Source organism: Chinchilla lanigera, unplaced genomic scaffold (genome assembly GCF_000276665.1).
Source record: "Chinchilla lanigera isolate Chin_1 unplaced genomic scaffold, ChiLan1.0 scaffold00020, whole genome shotgun sequence".
NCBI lineage: Eukaryota > Metazoa > Chordata > Mammalia > Rodentia > Chinchillidae > Chinchilla > Chinchilla lanigera.
This window is the reverse complement of record NW_004955421.1, coordinates 21732262-21747344: the sequence shown is the minus strand read 5'-3', so window position 1 is coordinate 21747344 and position 15083 is coordinate 21732262. Positions and strand designations below refer to the sequence as shown.

At 46.2% G+C, this 15083-nt stretch overlaps 1 protein-coding gene across 3 annotated transcripts in view; it reads left to right on the top strand.

Moving 5' to 3' along the window:
* Uroc1 (urocanate hydratase 1) overlaps positions 1-12435 on the top strand; it is a 30845-nt gene extending 18410 nt beyond the window's left edge. For all 3 annotated transcript variants that reach the window (XM_005383834.2, XM_013513808.1, XM_013513807.1), the window contains 5 exons: positions 2773-2871; positions 4346-4445; positions 6212-6293; positions 9162-9261; positions 11781-12435. In XM_005383834.2, the coding sequence (XP_005383891.1) occupies positions 2773-2871; positions 4346-4445; positions 6212-6293; positions 9162-9261; positions 11781-11921 (522 nt within the window). In that variant the 3' untranslated portion in view covers positions 11922-12435. The remainder of the gene's footprint in view (positions 1-2772; positions 2872-4345; positions 4446-6211; positions 6294-9161; positions 9262-11780) is intronic.
* The last annotated feature ends 2648 nt before the right edge of the window (positions 12436-15083 follow it).

Genomic DNA, 15083 nt, shown 5'->3' with positions numbered 1-15083 from the left:
GTGGGGGAGGCCAAGCTTTCAGGAGAGTGCCGAGAGGTGAGGTGCAGCTGAGAGTTCTCAGCCCAGCACATCGCACCCAGCTTGCAGCTCCCTGAGACGGTGCAGACTCTGGGCCCTGTGTGCCTGTTCGCAGCAGCCCTGTTGGGGCCATTCTGGGGAGGGCAGTGGCTGGCACCTTCTTAAGAAAAAAGAGATGGAGTAAGAAGTTGGGACCTTTTAAAAGGTGGCCTGGGTAGTAATGTGGAGCAACTGGAACCCTGACGGACTGTTGGTAGGAACATAAAATGGTGCAGCTGCTGTGGAAAATAGTCTAGACATTCCTCAAAAAATAAGAAATAGAACTACCGTATGACCCAACCACCCTACATATGGGTATACAGTGGTACCTGGGTTCACACTCAATTCTTTCCATTGTTGTTGTGACCAAACTATGGAAAGAATTAAGTTCGTGAAGCAAGGTATCACCATACACACAGAAGGATTGGAAGTAAGATCTCAAAGGGCTTTTGTACATACGTGTTTATAGCAGTGATATTTACTGTAGCTAAAATGAGAAAGTACCCCAACTGTCCAAGGACAGCAGAATGTATGAACAAAATGTGATCTCTCCTTACAGTGGTGCCTTGGTTACTTTTCTTGTTGCTGAGACAAAATACCCGACACCCAAAGTTAAAGGAGAAAGGTTGATTTGTCTCACAGTTTGCAGAGGTTTCAGTTCATAGTTGGCTGGCTCCAAGGCAGAGTGGCAGGGTGGCAGGATGGCATGACCAGAGAATTTGGAGCTCAGGAGATCATGCACATGGTCAGTAGAGAGATGGGCTAGAGGAGAGAGGAGGCCTGAGCCTTGAGGAAGGGCCACCTGCATGGCCAAAAATGGGCCAGTGGGAGGCGTTGCGAGCCAAGGGTACGTGGGAAGGCCAGTAAGTGCTGCTACGGCGGCAGCAAACAGGACTATTCTTCTGAGTTTGAGTTAAAATATTCAGCGTATGTTCTTCCTCATTACTACACAGTGCTTTTTACCTTGTTAACAACCGTGACTACAGAGGGTCTGTCTTGTTTAAAACTTTGAGATTCTTTTAGTGTACATTCTTGACAAATTTGGCAATTCTATGTCAGTTGTCCCCCAATTTTCCAATTTTTTCACCTCTGGATCCAAGATATGTGACAATTTCAGTGAAACTGATTTATCCCTGGGAATATTTCAAAAAAGAATTTGAGGCACCTGGTATGAGTAAAATAAGGCTGTTCAACAGAAACCCGGGAGGACGGAAGAATCAGTCGTCCTGCCCAAACCAGAGCTCACTGGCAGGTGGGAGCTTGCATCCATCAACACTTCCTGCCCTCCTTGGCCCTGTGCGTGTACTAGCTCACCAGGCGTCAGGGACAATGATACTGTCTCTTCTTTGGAGAAACTGTAGTTTCTCAGCCCTGGCACCACTGACATGAGACCAGATAATTTTTTAATGGTAGCAAAATATGCACAGACATAAGATTTACCATTTTGAGTGTACGGTTCAGTGGCATTAAATACATTTACACTGTTGTACGACAATCACCGCCATCTCTAGAACTTTTCCATCTTTTCAAACTGAAACTCGGTCCCCATTAAACACTATCTATTCACCTGCTTTAAAAGTTGCTGGCACTCACCATTTTACTTTCTGTCTGTATGAATTTGATTGCTCTAGCAACTTCATGTAGGTACAGACATATAATATTTCGTGGCTGGCTTATTTCTCTTAACATAATGTCCCCAAAGTTCCTGCATATTGTAGCCTGTGTCAAAATTTCCTTCCTTGGCATCCTTGGGAAATTGGTTCCAGGAGCCTGTGGACACCAAATTACATACAATGGTGTAGCACTTGTACAGAATCTATTCATAACTTCCCATATACTTTAAATAATTTCTAAATTACTTATAATACCTAGCACAATATAAATATTTTGCCAATATGTGGTGTCACTCAGCACTATAATGTATAACAGCAAAAAAAGAAATCATGATGCTGCTGTGAACACTGGTGTACAAATACTGGGTAAATCTTTGTTAGGGGCCACTGTTGAATATGTGACAGCATTCTACCCACACCAGCAGCACCAAAGAATTTTTCCAGTGATTGCCAATTATCATCCAGGTTGAGAACTATGGGGCTAAACAATGATTTTAGTTTTCATTTTCAGAATCTTTTGCCTCCTAGGAACAATTTTACATTACCATCCAGAGGTGCTATTATACATGGGAGTTGAGTATGTAGGTGCCGAGACAGGCACAGGGGTCCAAGTCCCAACCCATGGAAAGATTGCTTAGCTTCTCTGGGCCTCAGCTTACTCATCTGTAAAATGGAGCTTATGATGAGGACCACAGTATTTTCTTCTCAATACCCATAAAGGTAGACAATGGGGAAAGTCCTTGGGGTGAGCCAGGCATAATCAGGCATCATATTAGGTGGTGGTAGTATTAGTGTTGAAAGGAGTTCAGCAGGAATACCCCTAATAGGTTCCAGGGAGAAACCTTAGGAGTGATGGACCATGAAAGGATATCTGGTGGACACACAGTGGTTGGTATGGCTGTCTGGTGAGCTGCACGCAAAGGTATGCCCAGGCCTACAGACTTCAAAACTACCACATGCTCAGGGTCCTCCAGGGCATCCCTGGAGGGGCCATCAGGCTGCTGGTAGACAGTGTGATATAGCCTGAGAATCATCCACATTACCAGGTCCTGGCATGCCTGCTTTTTTTGGCTGAGGGGTTTTCTAACCCTTCCCGCTGCAGGTTGTGGGCTCTCAGGCACGTATCCTGTACTCAGACCAGAAGGGCCGTGTGGCCATTGCCGTGGCCATTAACCAAGCCATCGCCAATGGAAATATCAAGGTGATGTATCCTTTGTTCAAAGAGGACTAATCTTAGGCTCTTTCATATCAATATAAGCCCTACCTTGGGACATCCCACCTTCATCTCTGGTTTCTACCCTCCATACCTTCCCAGTCTTTGGGGAAAGGCCCCATTATCTGGCCTCAGTGATCAGTTGTTCAGGAGCAGTGGGTCAGCCCTTATCTGGAAGATCTTGGCCCAAACCACCACTCTTTTCAGGAAACCTGAGTTCAGTGAAGGTCTTGGTCTCTGTGGATCAGACACACAGAGGGACTCAAAGTTGAACTGTCCTGGGAAGCAGGCCTTGCTTGGGGAGGTGAGGGTGTCAGGCAGTGGTGAGGGAGAAGGGAGGGAAGGAGAGTGCTCCTAGGGCCGCCAGCTCCGATGTGTATCATTGGGTGGGGGAGGGTATAAACTGGGACCCAGAGTGACCAGGCCAGTTCTAAACTCAAGCCCTGACACTGTCCCTTGTTGTATAATCTTGAGCAACTCAGCTGCCTGCTCTGAACCTCACTTTCCCTGTTCTCTGAAAAAAGAATGTCATGTTAAAACTTCCAAATATGGGAGTGAAGATTAAATAATTCAGATTCCCCAAGAGTAATGTCACATATTTTTTGAGGTATCTTTTCCAAATCACGACTTCCCCAACTTCTGCCCATTTTCCTCTTACCTCTGAGGAGGCAGAACGCTGGGCACGTTTACTTGGAGGAGCCTGTTACTCCTCTTTCTCTTTTGCATGGACTCGTGCCAAACAGTTCTTAGTCGCATCTCTTGGTTTGAATGTACTGGGAATACTAACTACCAGATGTGAAGGTGAAATTGAGAGACATGTGTAAACACAGTCCCTGTGGATTGTTTGGTGTCGTGTGTGTGTGTGTGTGTGTGTGTGTGTGTGTGTGTGTGTGTGTAGGGGTGGCACTTCCCAGACACCTGCTTTGTTTACAAGGACTGCTGGTAAGGCTCTCACCTTCCCAGTACCCAGCCATTCAGCTGCTCAACAGAAAGAGTGATTGATTTAACGTGCATTCGTTCATTCACTCGCTCCATTCTTTACCCACTGAACAGCACGCAGTCAAGTGCCTCCTATGTGTTGGCATTTTCTAATCGCCCAACGCATATCAGAGGACACGACAGGCACCATCCCAGTCCTGTCATATTTAGACTAATGGAGGGAAACTGACCACACACAACTATAGGTGTAAATTAAGAGAGACTCTCAGATGCTGATGGACACTGTGAAGAACATGAATCAAGGAAATGACATCGAGAATGAAGAGGTGGTAAGGACAGGATTTCTGAGTTGCTGACACTGAGCTAAGACCTAAATGGCCAGAGTTGCTAGAATATCTAGGTGGCACTGTTTCACTACAAAGGTGAGGATGATGTCTCTGTCCTCGAAGAGACAGCTCAGAAAGGTTCCCAGCAATGATTTTGTCTAAGTAACCAAGGTGTCTTACATCCTCCCACCCCGCAGGCCCCAGTGGTTCTGAGCCGAGACCACCATGACGTAAGTGGCACTGACAGCCCCTTTCGAGAGACTTCCAACATATACGATGGCTCTGCCTTCTGTGCAGGTGAGAAAGACCAAAACAGAACAAAAAAAATTAATGTGCTGGACACAGGGGTTTGTAACTATAGTCCCGCCTACTCAGGAGGCCGATGCATGAGGATCCCTTGAGCCCAAAAGTTTAAGAGCAGCTTGGGCAACATATAGCAAGACCTGTCTCAAACTTGAAAGAAGAAAGAGGGAGGGGGAGAGAGAGATAGACAGGGAGAGAGAGGAGAGGGAGGGGGAGAGGCGATGAATGTTAGGTTTGGGTTTTATTTAAAAATCGATTTATTCATTTGATCTCTTTATTGTGACAGATGTTCTGGTATTTAAGAGACTTGGGATAGGATAACATAACCAACCCAGGACTGAGAGGGTTCTGGAATGTAGGCCTTCCATTTTTAAAATTGGGCCAGTTTCAGACAAACTGGGATAGTGTGACACTCTAAACTCAGGTGTGCATCTGACCTTGTCACTTGCCAGGTGACTTTAAGGCCCTAGGAAAGAAACTGATTCCTTGCCTTTCTAGATTCTTTAGCTATATTTTTTGCATTTCTTGGCTCATGGCCCCTTCTCAATCTTCACAGCCCAGGACCAGGGGAAAAAATGTTTTTAGGGTTCTCTCTGATCTCTGAACACCCAGTGGGAGTTCTGGAGAAAAGCCTTCAAGGGGGAGCAAACCCCTTACACCTGTGTCCCCAGGAGCTTCACTGTCTCAGCTCACGCTTGTCCTTCAGCTGTTTCTTATCAGGCTCTGCTCCCCTGTGCAGGTACACATTCCTTCTAGACTGCAGGTTACGTGATTGTGCTGCTGTAACCAAACACAATGGGGTCATCCCTCGGTGAGTGCAAGGCCAGTAAGCACAACAAGAAAAAAGAGTGAAGAAAGAAAAAAAAAAAGAGTGAAGGAGAAAAAAAATGAAGCTTTATTACTTGCAGCAAGTAAGGAGAGCTCTGGGAATAACTCCCAAAGCAGTGTCTCTCCCCAAAGAACAAAAGCAAGCAGCTCTTCTTGGGGAAATACATGCATATTCAGACAGGAAAGCCTCCTTGTTATATAAAGACAGGCACATTCCTGAGCACGCTCAGTTGGAAATCATGCTTCTTCATATATCACATGTTCAAAACTAGTGGAAAACATCTTATGGTCAGAGAATTTAGTATTACCGTGAGCAAAGTTTACTCTAGGTTTCCTAAAGGAGTAAGTCAGATTGACAGCAGTTTTTGGTAGTTCCTTGTGGGTTTCTCCGGAAGGCCTTATCTGAAACAAACAACAATAAAAATGATTTGAACAAGCCTTCACAGTTACTTAAAGGTGCAGCAGCTGTTCCCCCACAAGCGTAGGTGACTCTCCTTAGAAGTACCTGCCTAGCCGCCAACATTGCAGACTCGGTTCTGTCACAGAGCAAGAATGCCATTCCTTTGAAGTCCTGCCACCCTTCATTTTTAAAGGGAGAGAGTGACTCCTTGTATCTCTGAAGCTAACACCAGAACCACATCCCTTTTAATATTTGTGCTTTGTCTGCTTCTAGGTACTCTATCTGGTCTTCAACACAACCAAGCATAAACGTAGGGAAGAATAACAGGGAAAATGGGGCAATTGTCAGTTTCTTCTGCTTCAGCTTGGGGTCTTCACACAAATTATTTTTGTTTCTAGAGTCAGCTATCCCTATTCCCTATAAGCCCAGTTACTGCCCTATCTTTCAGCCCAAGTAGTGGCCCAGGCCCGGCCCGGCCCTCAGGTAGGCCTCGTACACAGAATGATGAGTGGTGATTTCCCTGTCTCTGCAGATATGGCTGTCCAGAACTTCGTGGGAGATGCCTGTCGTGGAGCCACCTGGGTTGCGCTTCACAACGGAGGGGGCGTAGGCTGGTAAGAAGTCAGAGGACAGGTTGTGGGCTGATGTGGAAGTCTTGGGGACGCTGAAGCTGAATTCCTGGCCACTCTAAGCTGTAGGAAATGATACAGCTTTGGAGAGGAGCACAGTTCCCAAGGCTTGGCTCTAATGGCCAGCTCTAAGCTGACCTCTGAGCCGGTTTTGGCTGGATCAGATAATCCCCTGCTCTGCATAGCCAAGTCCAAAGCAATAAAACTTCCCAGAGCATTCCAGAGGGCTGATGTGGCCACATGCCCACTGAGGCTGCAATTCTGAGCCACAGCCTAGTTAGGTGACTTTAATTAGTGGAAAATGTGACTGGAATGCGCGTCCTTTTCAATGCACGGACTACAGAAAACCACAACTGAGAAGAGCTGCCTGGCTGTTGGGTGCCTAGCATTTTGGCACTCGATTTACCTGTCAGTGGTAGAGGGGAAGAGAGCAATTCTCAAAGAGGTTGAGTAGCTTGTCCAGAGTCACAGATGGGAGAAGACAGGGTTTGAACCCAGATCTGTCTCTGTAGGATCTATCAGGCTCTAACCACAAGAACACAGGCTGACAAGACACTGAAACCAGTGCCCTTGGTCCTAGCTGTCCTTGAGCACTCTTGCGGGGAAGTACCACAAATTCACCTTAGGATCCATCAGACTTACACATGTACATAATTTAACCTGTCGGATACTTCTTCAATGCTTGTGACAAAAACGGCAGGAAAATCTGACCCAGAATCATTTCTATTCCCATGGGAAACCACTCTCAACTCTGCACCTGGAGTTTTTCTTTGTTTTACCTAAAACCCGTGCTTCTGTGTTTGAAGTTTATTCTGAGTTTCTTGATTTGCTTTGCCAGTTTTTGGACTATCTATTGGCTCCTTCTTGTGAGCTTCTTTCCTTGTCAAGGCAAGCAACAATAGCCCGCATTAAATTCAGCTCCCTCCATCGCCCCAGTCTCCTCTCTCTGCTTGGTAGTTGCCTTTGTGCTGTGTGTCCAGTGGATAACTTTACCAAGGTCACCAACAGGCTGGTTGCAGCCCTGTGGGCTGAGACTGATCTTTGGATGGTGGACTACAGGATGGGGCCATCCGACCAAGCCACTTGCCATTGTTTCTCACTGACAAAATGAGTAGAGTATTATTAACAGTTTTGTGGACTAATACTGGTGAAGGTTAAATGGATTAATGATAATAGCTAGCATATATGCAGTGTTTAATACATAGGAGGATCTCTAAGCAATTTGCATATGTTAATTCCTTTAATTATCTACTTTACTATACCCAACATTTAGTTTTCTTTATGTTTGACACAGAAGTCTACTTCTTTTTTTTTTGGCTAGGAATTACATCCAAGATCTCATATACTACTTTTATGTTTTCCTCAAAGATATAGTTAGTTGTCCCAACACCTCCTGTGAGTAACCCCAAATGCTCCATTAGTTGCAATGCTTCCCACCTTCCTAAACTCTGCATGCTCATGGTTATTCTGAGATCTGTTTGCTTAAGTACCTGGAGCTGAGTGCCCTTTTCCTCTGACCCTCTGGGGTTCAGGGTCCTGAAACAGAAAATGTAGTCCTAATCTCTAAAAACCCCCTCTGGACACATCAACATGACTGCTGGCCACCTTCGCTTATACCCAGCATCAGCCTCTGACAGTAGAGTGCTAATGACATGAAATCTATTCAGAGCGTCTTCAACCTAGAGGCGTGGCTCTGGCCAGGTACAAGGATCAGGGCAGAGTAAAGACCTTGAGCAGTGGCAGCTGCCCACTCACAGAAGGTGCTCAACATCTAGGATGGCAAGGGGGTAATGCAGGAAACTTCCAGGGCCACAGGGTACTCCAGATTCCTGCTGAGAACTGATTGAAATGTGTCAAAGTCCATGCTGGGCAGAAGCAGCTGAGGCTGGACAGACATGAAGGATGAGAGATTAGGAGAAAGAGATGTACATGCTATGTACAGGAAGGAGATAAAGAAGATCACTGCAAGTGAGGACTATGAAGCGGGAGGGACATACTTGCATAAGAGCAAAGAAGAGGTTGCCAAGATCAAGGGCGTTTTCTGTGTGTGTGACTGAGAGCAGAGAAGCCTGAGAAGGCACAGAGACCAGATCCAGCCAGGGAAGCAGCACGCCATGGCAGCCTTGGTGATGACCTTGATAACATCAGGCTGAGCATGGAGAGGGTCATTCTAGGTTGATAGAGAATATCTGCAGGCAAGGCATGCAGAAAGTAGAGATGCAGTAACATATCTAGGATTCAGATTATGTCTATTGAGAAACAAATGGAAACAAGAGCAGGGCAAAACCTCTTGGCAACGGTTAAAGCCATGTTCAGAGAAAGACACTAATTAGAAAATGAGAAACATAGAACATAAAGGAATTTGGTCTTCAGATCAGGTAGTCAGGACTCCAAAATATACCTGAAGTAAGTAACAAGAAGGGACAAGAAAGATAAAGACCACAAAGATCAAATCAGGAAAAATGACAGTTGAACTGAGTGACACAAGAGATATCTCAAGGAAGTGTGCCTTTATAGGTCAGCTCTGAGGCGGGAGGAGAAGGACATTACATCTTACCAGGTGGTCGGGCAGGCTTCAAGCGGTGACACCAAGTGGATCCTGGAGGTGCCACCAGGTCCGCAGGTCCAGCTCAAAGGCACAGCTGGTCCGGGGGGCCTGGGTGTGGCCGCTGCCCTCCTGGGTCTTCTTCTCTAGATCCCACACGGCTCCTGCATCCACAAGGCTGATGTGACCCAGCACCCTGCCCCCAACACTGACTCCTTCTCGGGCCAACACTTTCAAAATGTGCCTCGACCTGCTCTGTGCAGGGTCAGGAGTACTGACTGACGTGGGGACACTTCTGCCTCTTGCAGGGGTGAGGTGATCAATGGGGGATTTGGCCTCGTGTTGGACGGATCCCCAGAGGCCGAGGATAAGGCCAGGATGATGCTCAGCTGGGACGTCTCCAATGGTGTAAGTCTCCCCCAGGCGTCTCCATCTTATTTTCTGTCTTCTCCATGGCTCTGCCTGCCCACACTTCCCTGGGGCTACAGTTCTGCCCTTTCCCCCAAAGGATACTCAAGAGCCTGTCCTGCCCTCTGGGCATTGCTAGGACTGGCTCCCCACCTGACCAAGCCCACGTCACTCTCTACTATTCCCAGAATCTCCCTGCCGCTGATCTCACCCCTTCAGTCCAGCTTCTGTCTACACAGGCAGCTGTGAGAGTCCCAGTGCTTCTTCCCACAGAGCACCACCCCTTGGTACTGGTGTTGAGAGACCTCACTTTCTTTGTCCTTGTTGTTGCTTGGGATGGAACTCTGGGCTTTGCACGTATGCTAAGCACAGGCTCTACTGCTGAACAATGTCCCCAGCCTTACTTCAAAGCTCGACTTCTTAGAAGGCAGATCAGAGAGTGGTAGATTTTTCAGCCCTTGCTTATGCAACTATGACTCACTTTGCTGTAATGCAGCATTCTCCATGGGGAAAGGGGCAGAATTCTCTGTGACTGCATCATGGACAGCCCAGAGGAAGAGGGAAAGAGCTCAAATGCAGGTCAGAGGTGATAGGTAAAAGTACGTGGGTAAGGGTATGTAAGAGTGAAATGGGGTGGGGACTCAGGGGCCAAGGGCAAGAGTCTAGGCAGTGTGACACTGGGTCCCTGAGGGCCCCTGGGGTTAGGTCCAGAGGGCCAGTATGAGGGTGCAGGGGCATCCGGCCCACTCATGAGGGGGCAGAGAGACTCCAGCAGGGAGTGAGCGCTGTTTTCTTTGAAGCAGTGAGCATGAGGGAAACACTGCATTTCATTCTAGGAGACCCCACTGGTGGTGTGAAGATAGAATTGGAGGAGGTATGGGGATGTGGGACGGGCTACTTGGCAAGAATACCGGGAGGAAAACAACAGTTAATGCTGGTGAGACTGTGGGTGAAAGGAACCCTCCTACACTGTTGGTGGGAATGTAAACTGGCGCAACTGGAGCCAGCTCCCTCCTGCTCTGGGTCCTTGTTTGGAGGTGAAGAAGACTGAAACTGAAAAAACAGCCAGCGGTGGAGAATGAGAGTGTCATAAAAAGAAAAGAAGAACAAGAAAAGCCCCCCGCTGTTGGGGAGGGGCCTTCCAAAAGGCAGAAACTGTAGATGCTTAGATCTAGGAGCTTTCAAGCAGTTTTTGGTACAAGTGAACGTGACAGAACGCAAGGATGCTTCTAGTTGTTGCCAGGCCTTTGATTTCCAGAAAGTAGGCTGTCTTGTTTGTATCCCATCCCTCCAAGGTTTCTTCCAGTTTGTTTAGGAACTTGTCTTTTGTCCTTTGGATTCCATTAGGTCCTGACAGTCAGGACCTAATTATTGAGTCCCTTTGTAATTATTGAGTCCCTTTGTAAGGACTCACGTAAACCCTGCCCTTCAGGTTAACTGTTCAGGACCTGGGCCCAAACTTCTTTCTGTCTCCTGGTCTCACAACCACTGTGGAAATCACCATGGAGATTCCACAGAAAAGTAAAAATACAAATTCCATTTGACCCAGTTATACCTCCCCTGGGTGTATCCCCCCTCAAAATTAAAGACATCATCCTATAGGGATACATGTATACCTCTGTTTATAGCATTGCAAATCACAATAGTTAAGCTCTGGAACAGCTTAGATGCCTGTCAACAGAAGAATGGATAAAGAAAATATGGTGTATATACTCAGTGGAATATTATTCAACCATAAATAAGAATGAAATCATCTCACTTGCAGAAAAATGGATGGAACTTCAGGCCATCATGATAAACAAAATAAGCCAGACTCAGAAAGTTAAATATCATATTCTTTCTTTTATATGAGAAAACAAAAATATACACAAATGAATGAACAAAGCTAGGAAGTGATACTAGGATGCTGGAAGACAGACTCTTAGAGATAGGAAAGGAGATCAAAGGAAGGGAGAGTAAAAAAGGAGAGAGGGTGAAGGGATTGAAAATGAACAAGATATGGTATATACACGTATCAGTTTCTCAAAACAGATACTGCTATTCTGTGATATAAATTTTTAAAACACAGAATGGCAGCAAGGGTGGGGGAAGTACCATGATCATGATCCAGGGGAGACCAGATAGAGAGGAGGAAGAGGGCTGGGAAGGGATTCTCAAGGTGGAGCTGACATGAACACAGATTCTGGGGGCAGAGAAGAGGGAAGCACTGTGGAGCGCTCCTGGGTTTCTGGCCAAATTCCTCTGAGTAAAGATAAGGCCATTCTTAGAGATAGGGAAGGTGGGGCTGCTGGAATGGCAGCTGGTTTCAGCTCAGGAAGGCACTAAATCAGTTAAGTGGTCTGCACTGGACAGGAAGAGGTTTGAGCTGGAGCGAGGGACAAGGCAGATGGAAAGAGGCTGGCTCCACAGATGCATCTGAGGTCTGCAAAGTAAAGGAAGATTGGGAGTTTGGGGGTCAAAACACTTCGCAGGGAACTTAGTAATGTTGACACCAACTGCTTCATATCCCTCTTCATTAGGTGGCCCGGCGCTGCTGGTCTGGGAACCCAAAGGCCTATGAGATCATCTGTCAGACGATGGAGGAGAACAGTGGCTTAGTAGTAACCCTCCCCCATGATGTGACAGACGAGTGCATGATCCAGCGAGCCCTGCAGTCCTGAGAGGAATCCAGCAACCAGCTGCAGTCTTCCTTGTTCCCCTTCCTCCCATGGCTCTCCTCGCCCTCCTCACCTCTACACACCTTCTCCTGCACTTCTGAGCTTTACACACAAGCCCTCTGTGGCCCTCACAGCACTCTAGATGGGTCATATTGTACAGACAAGCCCCAGAAAGGTGATGCCACTTGTCCATGACCATACTGCTTGACTAGGACCCCAAGGAGGGTAGAGTATGTCTTGCTCAGAGCCAAGTCCTCAAGCCTCCTATGGGGTGGATGCCAACTTTGGGTGACTGCCATGAACTGGCCAACCTGGGCACCACCCAGTCTTTCCTAAGCCTCCCCAAGTTCTCTTTGGGTTTTATCATATCACTCTGCCTCCTGTCTTCCTGTCTCCCAGCTCAGCGCTGCTCTGGTATCTGCCCATTTATCTGTTCCTTGGCACCCTAGGATTGGGGATAAAAAGAAGGAGCCTAGGGAGGAAGATAAATAGGAAATAAAGGAAAAAAGTTTTAAAATGTGTGCCTCACATCCTGGCAGGGTGGGAGTGGGCTAGTGGGAGTGGGCAGCTTGGTGTTCCAAGGGAAAGGAATCATTTGCTAGGGAAATAAGGGAAGAGGAGAGCACTCCCTTTGGCCAGCACTGTATGAACTGCTTTGCAGGTGCCCTGATTGGGATCTGGGTGTCCTTCAGGAACCATTTTGGTCCCTTATTGGGGACTTGGCTGGGCACCCCGTCTCTTAAAATGAGCATACAGCAAAGGCTTAAATGAAAGAGACAATGTGATATGATTTGAGGAGTACTCGAAAGTCAGAACTCTCTTGGAGCTAAGACAAAGACTTCTATGAATTGCCTGTATTTATTGGCCCACACTTATTGGATTTCAAGCAAGTTCAGGGGTATAAGGGAAAGTGAAGAGAAAAGCTGAGGCAAAGGTGCAAAACTAAGCAAAGCCTTGAGAAGTTAGAACAATGACTTTTCCAGCAGTAAATTTTGCCAATTAAGAGAACTGTCTTATCTCTAAGGTTGACAGTTACTGCTCTAAAACTGGAGTGAGCCAAATACCCACAGCTGTAGCCTTATTTTAGGAATTGGACTGAGAGCCAAATGTCCAGAGCTGTGGCTTTATCTTACCCTCAGAGGCATTATGGACCAATACAGGCCTCTACTGTGACCACTGGCATGGAGAGTTGCACTTACTGCATGCCAGCTGCAGTCTCTTTGGGCAACTCGCAGAGGCCTGGGACAGACTCATAAGTAAATATAGAAAGCCAACTGATTAATTCTAAATCCTGCTCAGAGCCACTTCATAGTGGTCTCCATCAGTCCCTAATGCTAGAGCCTACCTATAGCTGGACCCAGAGCCTCTACCTTCCTTCCTTGGAGAACAGGTCCAAGGTAAAGACCCAAGCAAAATGGATTATGTAGCCACACTTCCAGGCCTTCATTCTAAAGATGGCTCCTATTTATCAAACTCTACCCTCAGGGACCCTTCTGCTTTCCTGACTTGGAGTTGTGTTATGCCCCTCACCAGGCTCACCCTCCCCTTGGGGTGGTACAAGCTCTCCACTCAGTTGAGCCTGGCAAGAGGCAAGAGGAAAGCGCAAAGTTGGTAGGTGAGGAGATAGTATGGAGAAAGACCCCCAGAGAGAGCTCTGACTCCAGCCCCAGGGGTGGCCAGGCTGGAGTAGGTATATTCCCCGTGTTTGACTCACACAATAACTGGGACCCAGGTTGAACCCTGTGTCTTCTCCAGAGCAATTACTTTTGGGGAAGGGCATCAAGGGTCCACCAACACCACCAATCCAGAACAGGCCATGCATGGCCTCATCCTATCATAGGACTAGGCCTGGGAGATGAGGATAGGTTACTTTGTCCTTGTCCTGAGTAGCCAATGACACAGGCCCCTTTCCTTTGCAACTAATTATGCTTTATCAATGAGACACCAACCCTCATAATTTTAGTTTAATGAATACTATTGGAGAAAGATTATAGAAGTTATATTAAGCAGCTTTCCTTTGGCATAATAAACTATCTCAGTCAATTAACTTGAAAAGAGAAAAGATTTATTTTGGTTCACAGTTCTGGATGTTCCAGTCCCATATCAGATAGCCCAATAGTTTTGGCCCTCTAGCAAGGTTGGTGGGAGCAATGTCAGGGAGTATATCGCAGAGCAAACTGCTTACATTATGATCCAGGGCGCAAAGAGAGAAAGTATGGACCACAGTCCCGCCATTACCCCACTCTTTTTAACTTCCGTGTTATAAATGAGGCAGGTCTTGCTTAGACCCCGACAGTGGCCTCTACCCAGCCTCCCTGCCTCCATTCTTATCCCAATTCTATTTTGGAGACTCTGTGCTCTCAGGGAGATCATTGCAAAATATGATGGCAGTATGTAACACCTTTGTCTAAAAACCCATGATGGTTCCTCCAACCCTTGCTGGATCCTCATCTGGGCCTGAGGACCCAGATATAGCAGGGCTCTTTGGAGACTGTGAAGGCCAGCAAGAAGATGAAGGAAGACCTAGAACAGGAGGTCCACGAAGAGCCACAGAGGACAGGAAGTCACACAGGACAAGACACCACCTTCCAAATCTCCATAAGGCTAACTCCCCCTGCTGAAAAATATTCTAAAATAAAATATAAGCTACTCTTGAAAAAGGAATAAAAAATAGAAGAGGGTAATATCCATATTACTATTAAGTGTTTTTCAATAAAATTATTCTATTTTTCTTTTATTGTGGTAAAGTATACATAACATAAAATTTAACACTAAACATTTTTCAGTGCCCAGGTAAGTGGCATTAACTACATTCACAGTGCTATGTAATCATCACCTCCATCCATTTCCCAAACTTTTCTATCTTCCCAAGCTGAAACTCAGTCCTCGTTAAGCACTAAACTTTCCACCTCCCTCGACCTCTGACACCCTTCATTCTTCCTGACTATGAATCTGATTAATCGAAGGACCTCACATATGTGAGGACCACGCAATATTCACTCTTTTGTATTTTTTCACTTAGTATAGCTTTTTTCACTTAGTATAATGTCCTCAAAGTTCATCTATGTTGTAGCATATGTCAGAATTTCATTTCTTTTTATTTTTTTTTTTTTTTGTTTTTTTTTTTTTTTTTTTTTTTTTTTTTTTTTTTTTTTTTTTTTTTTT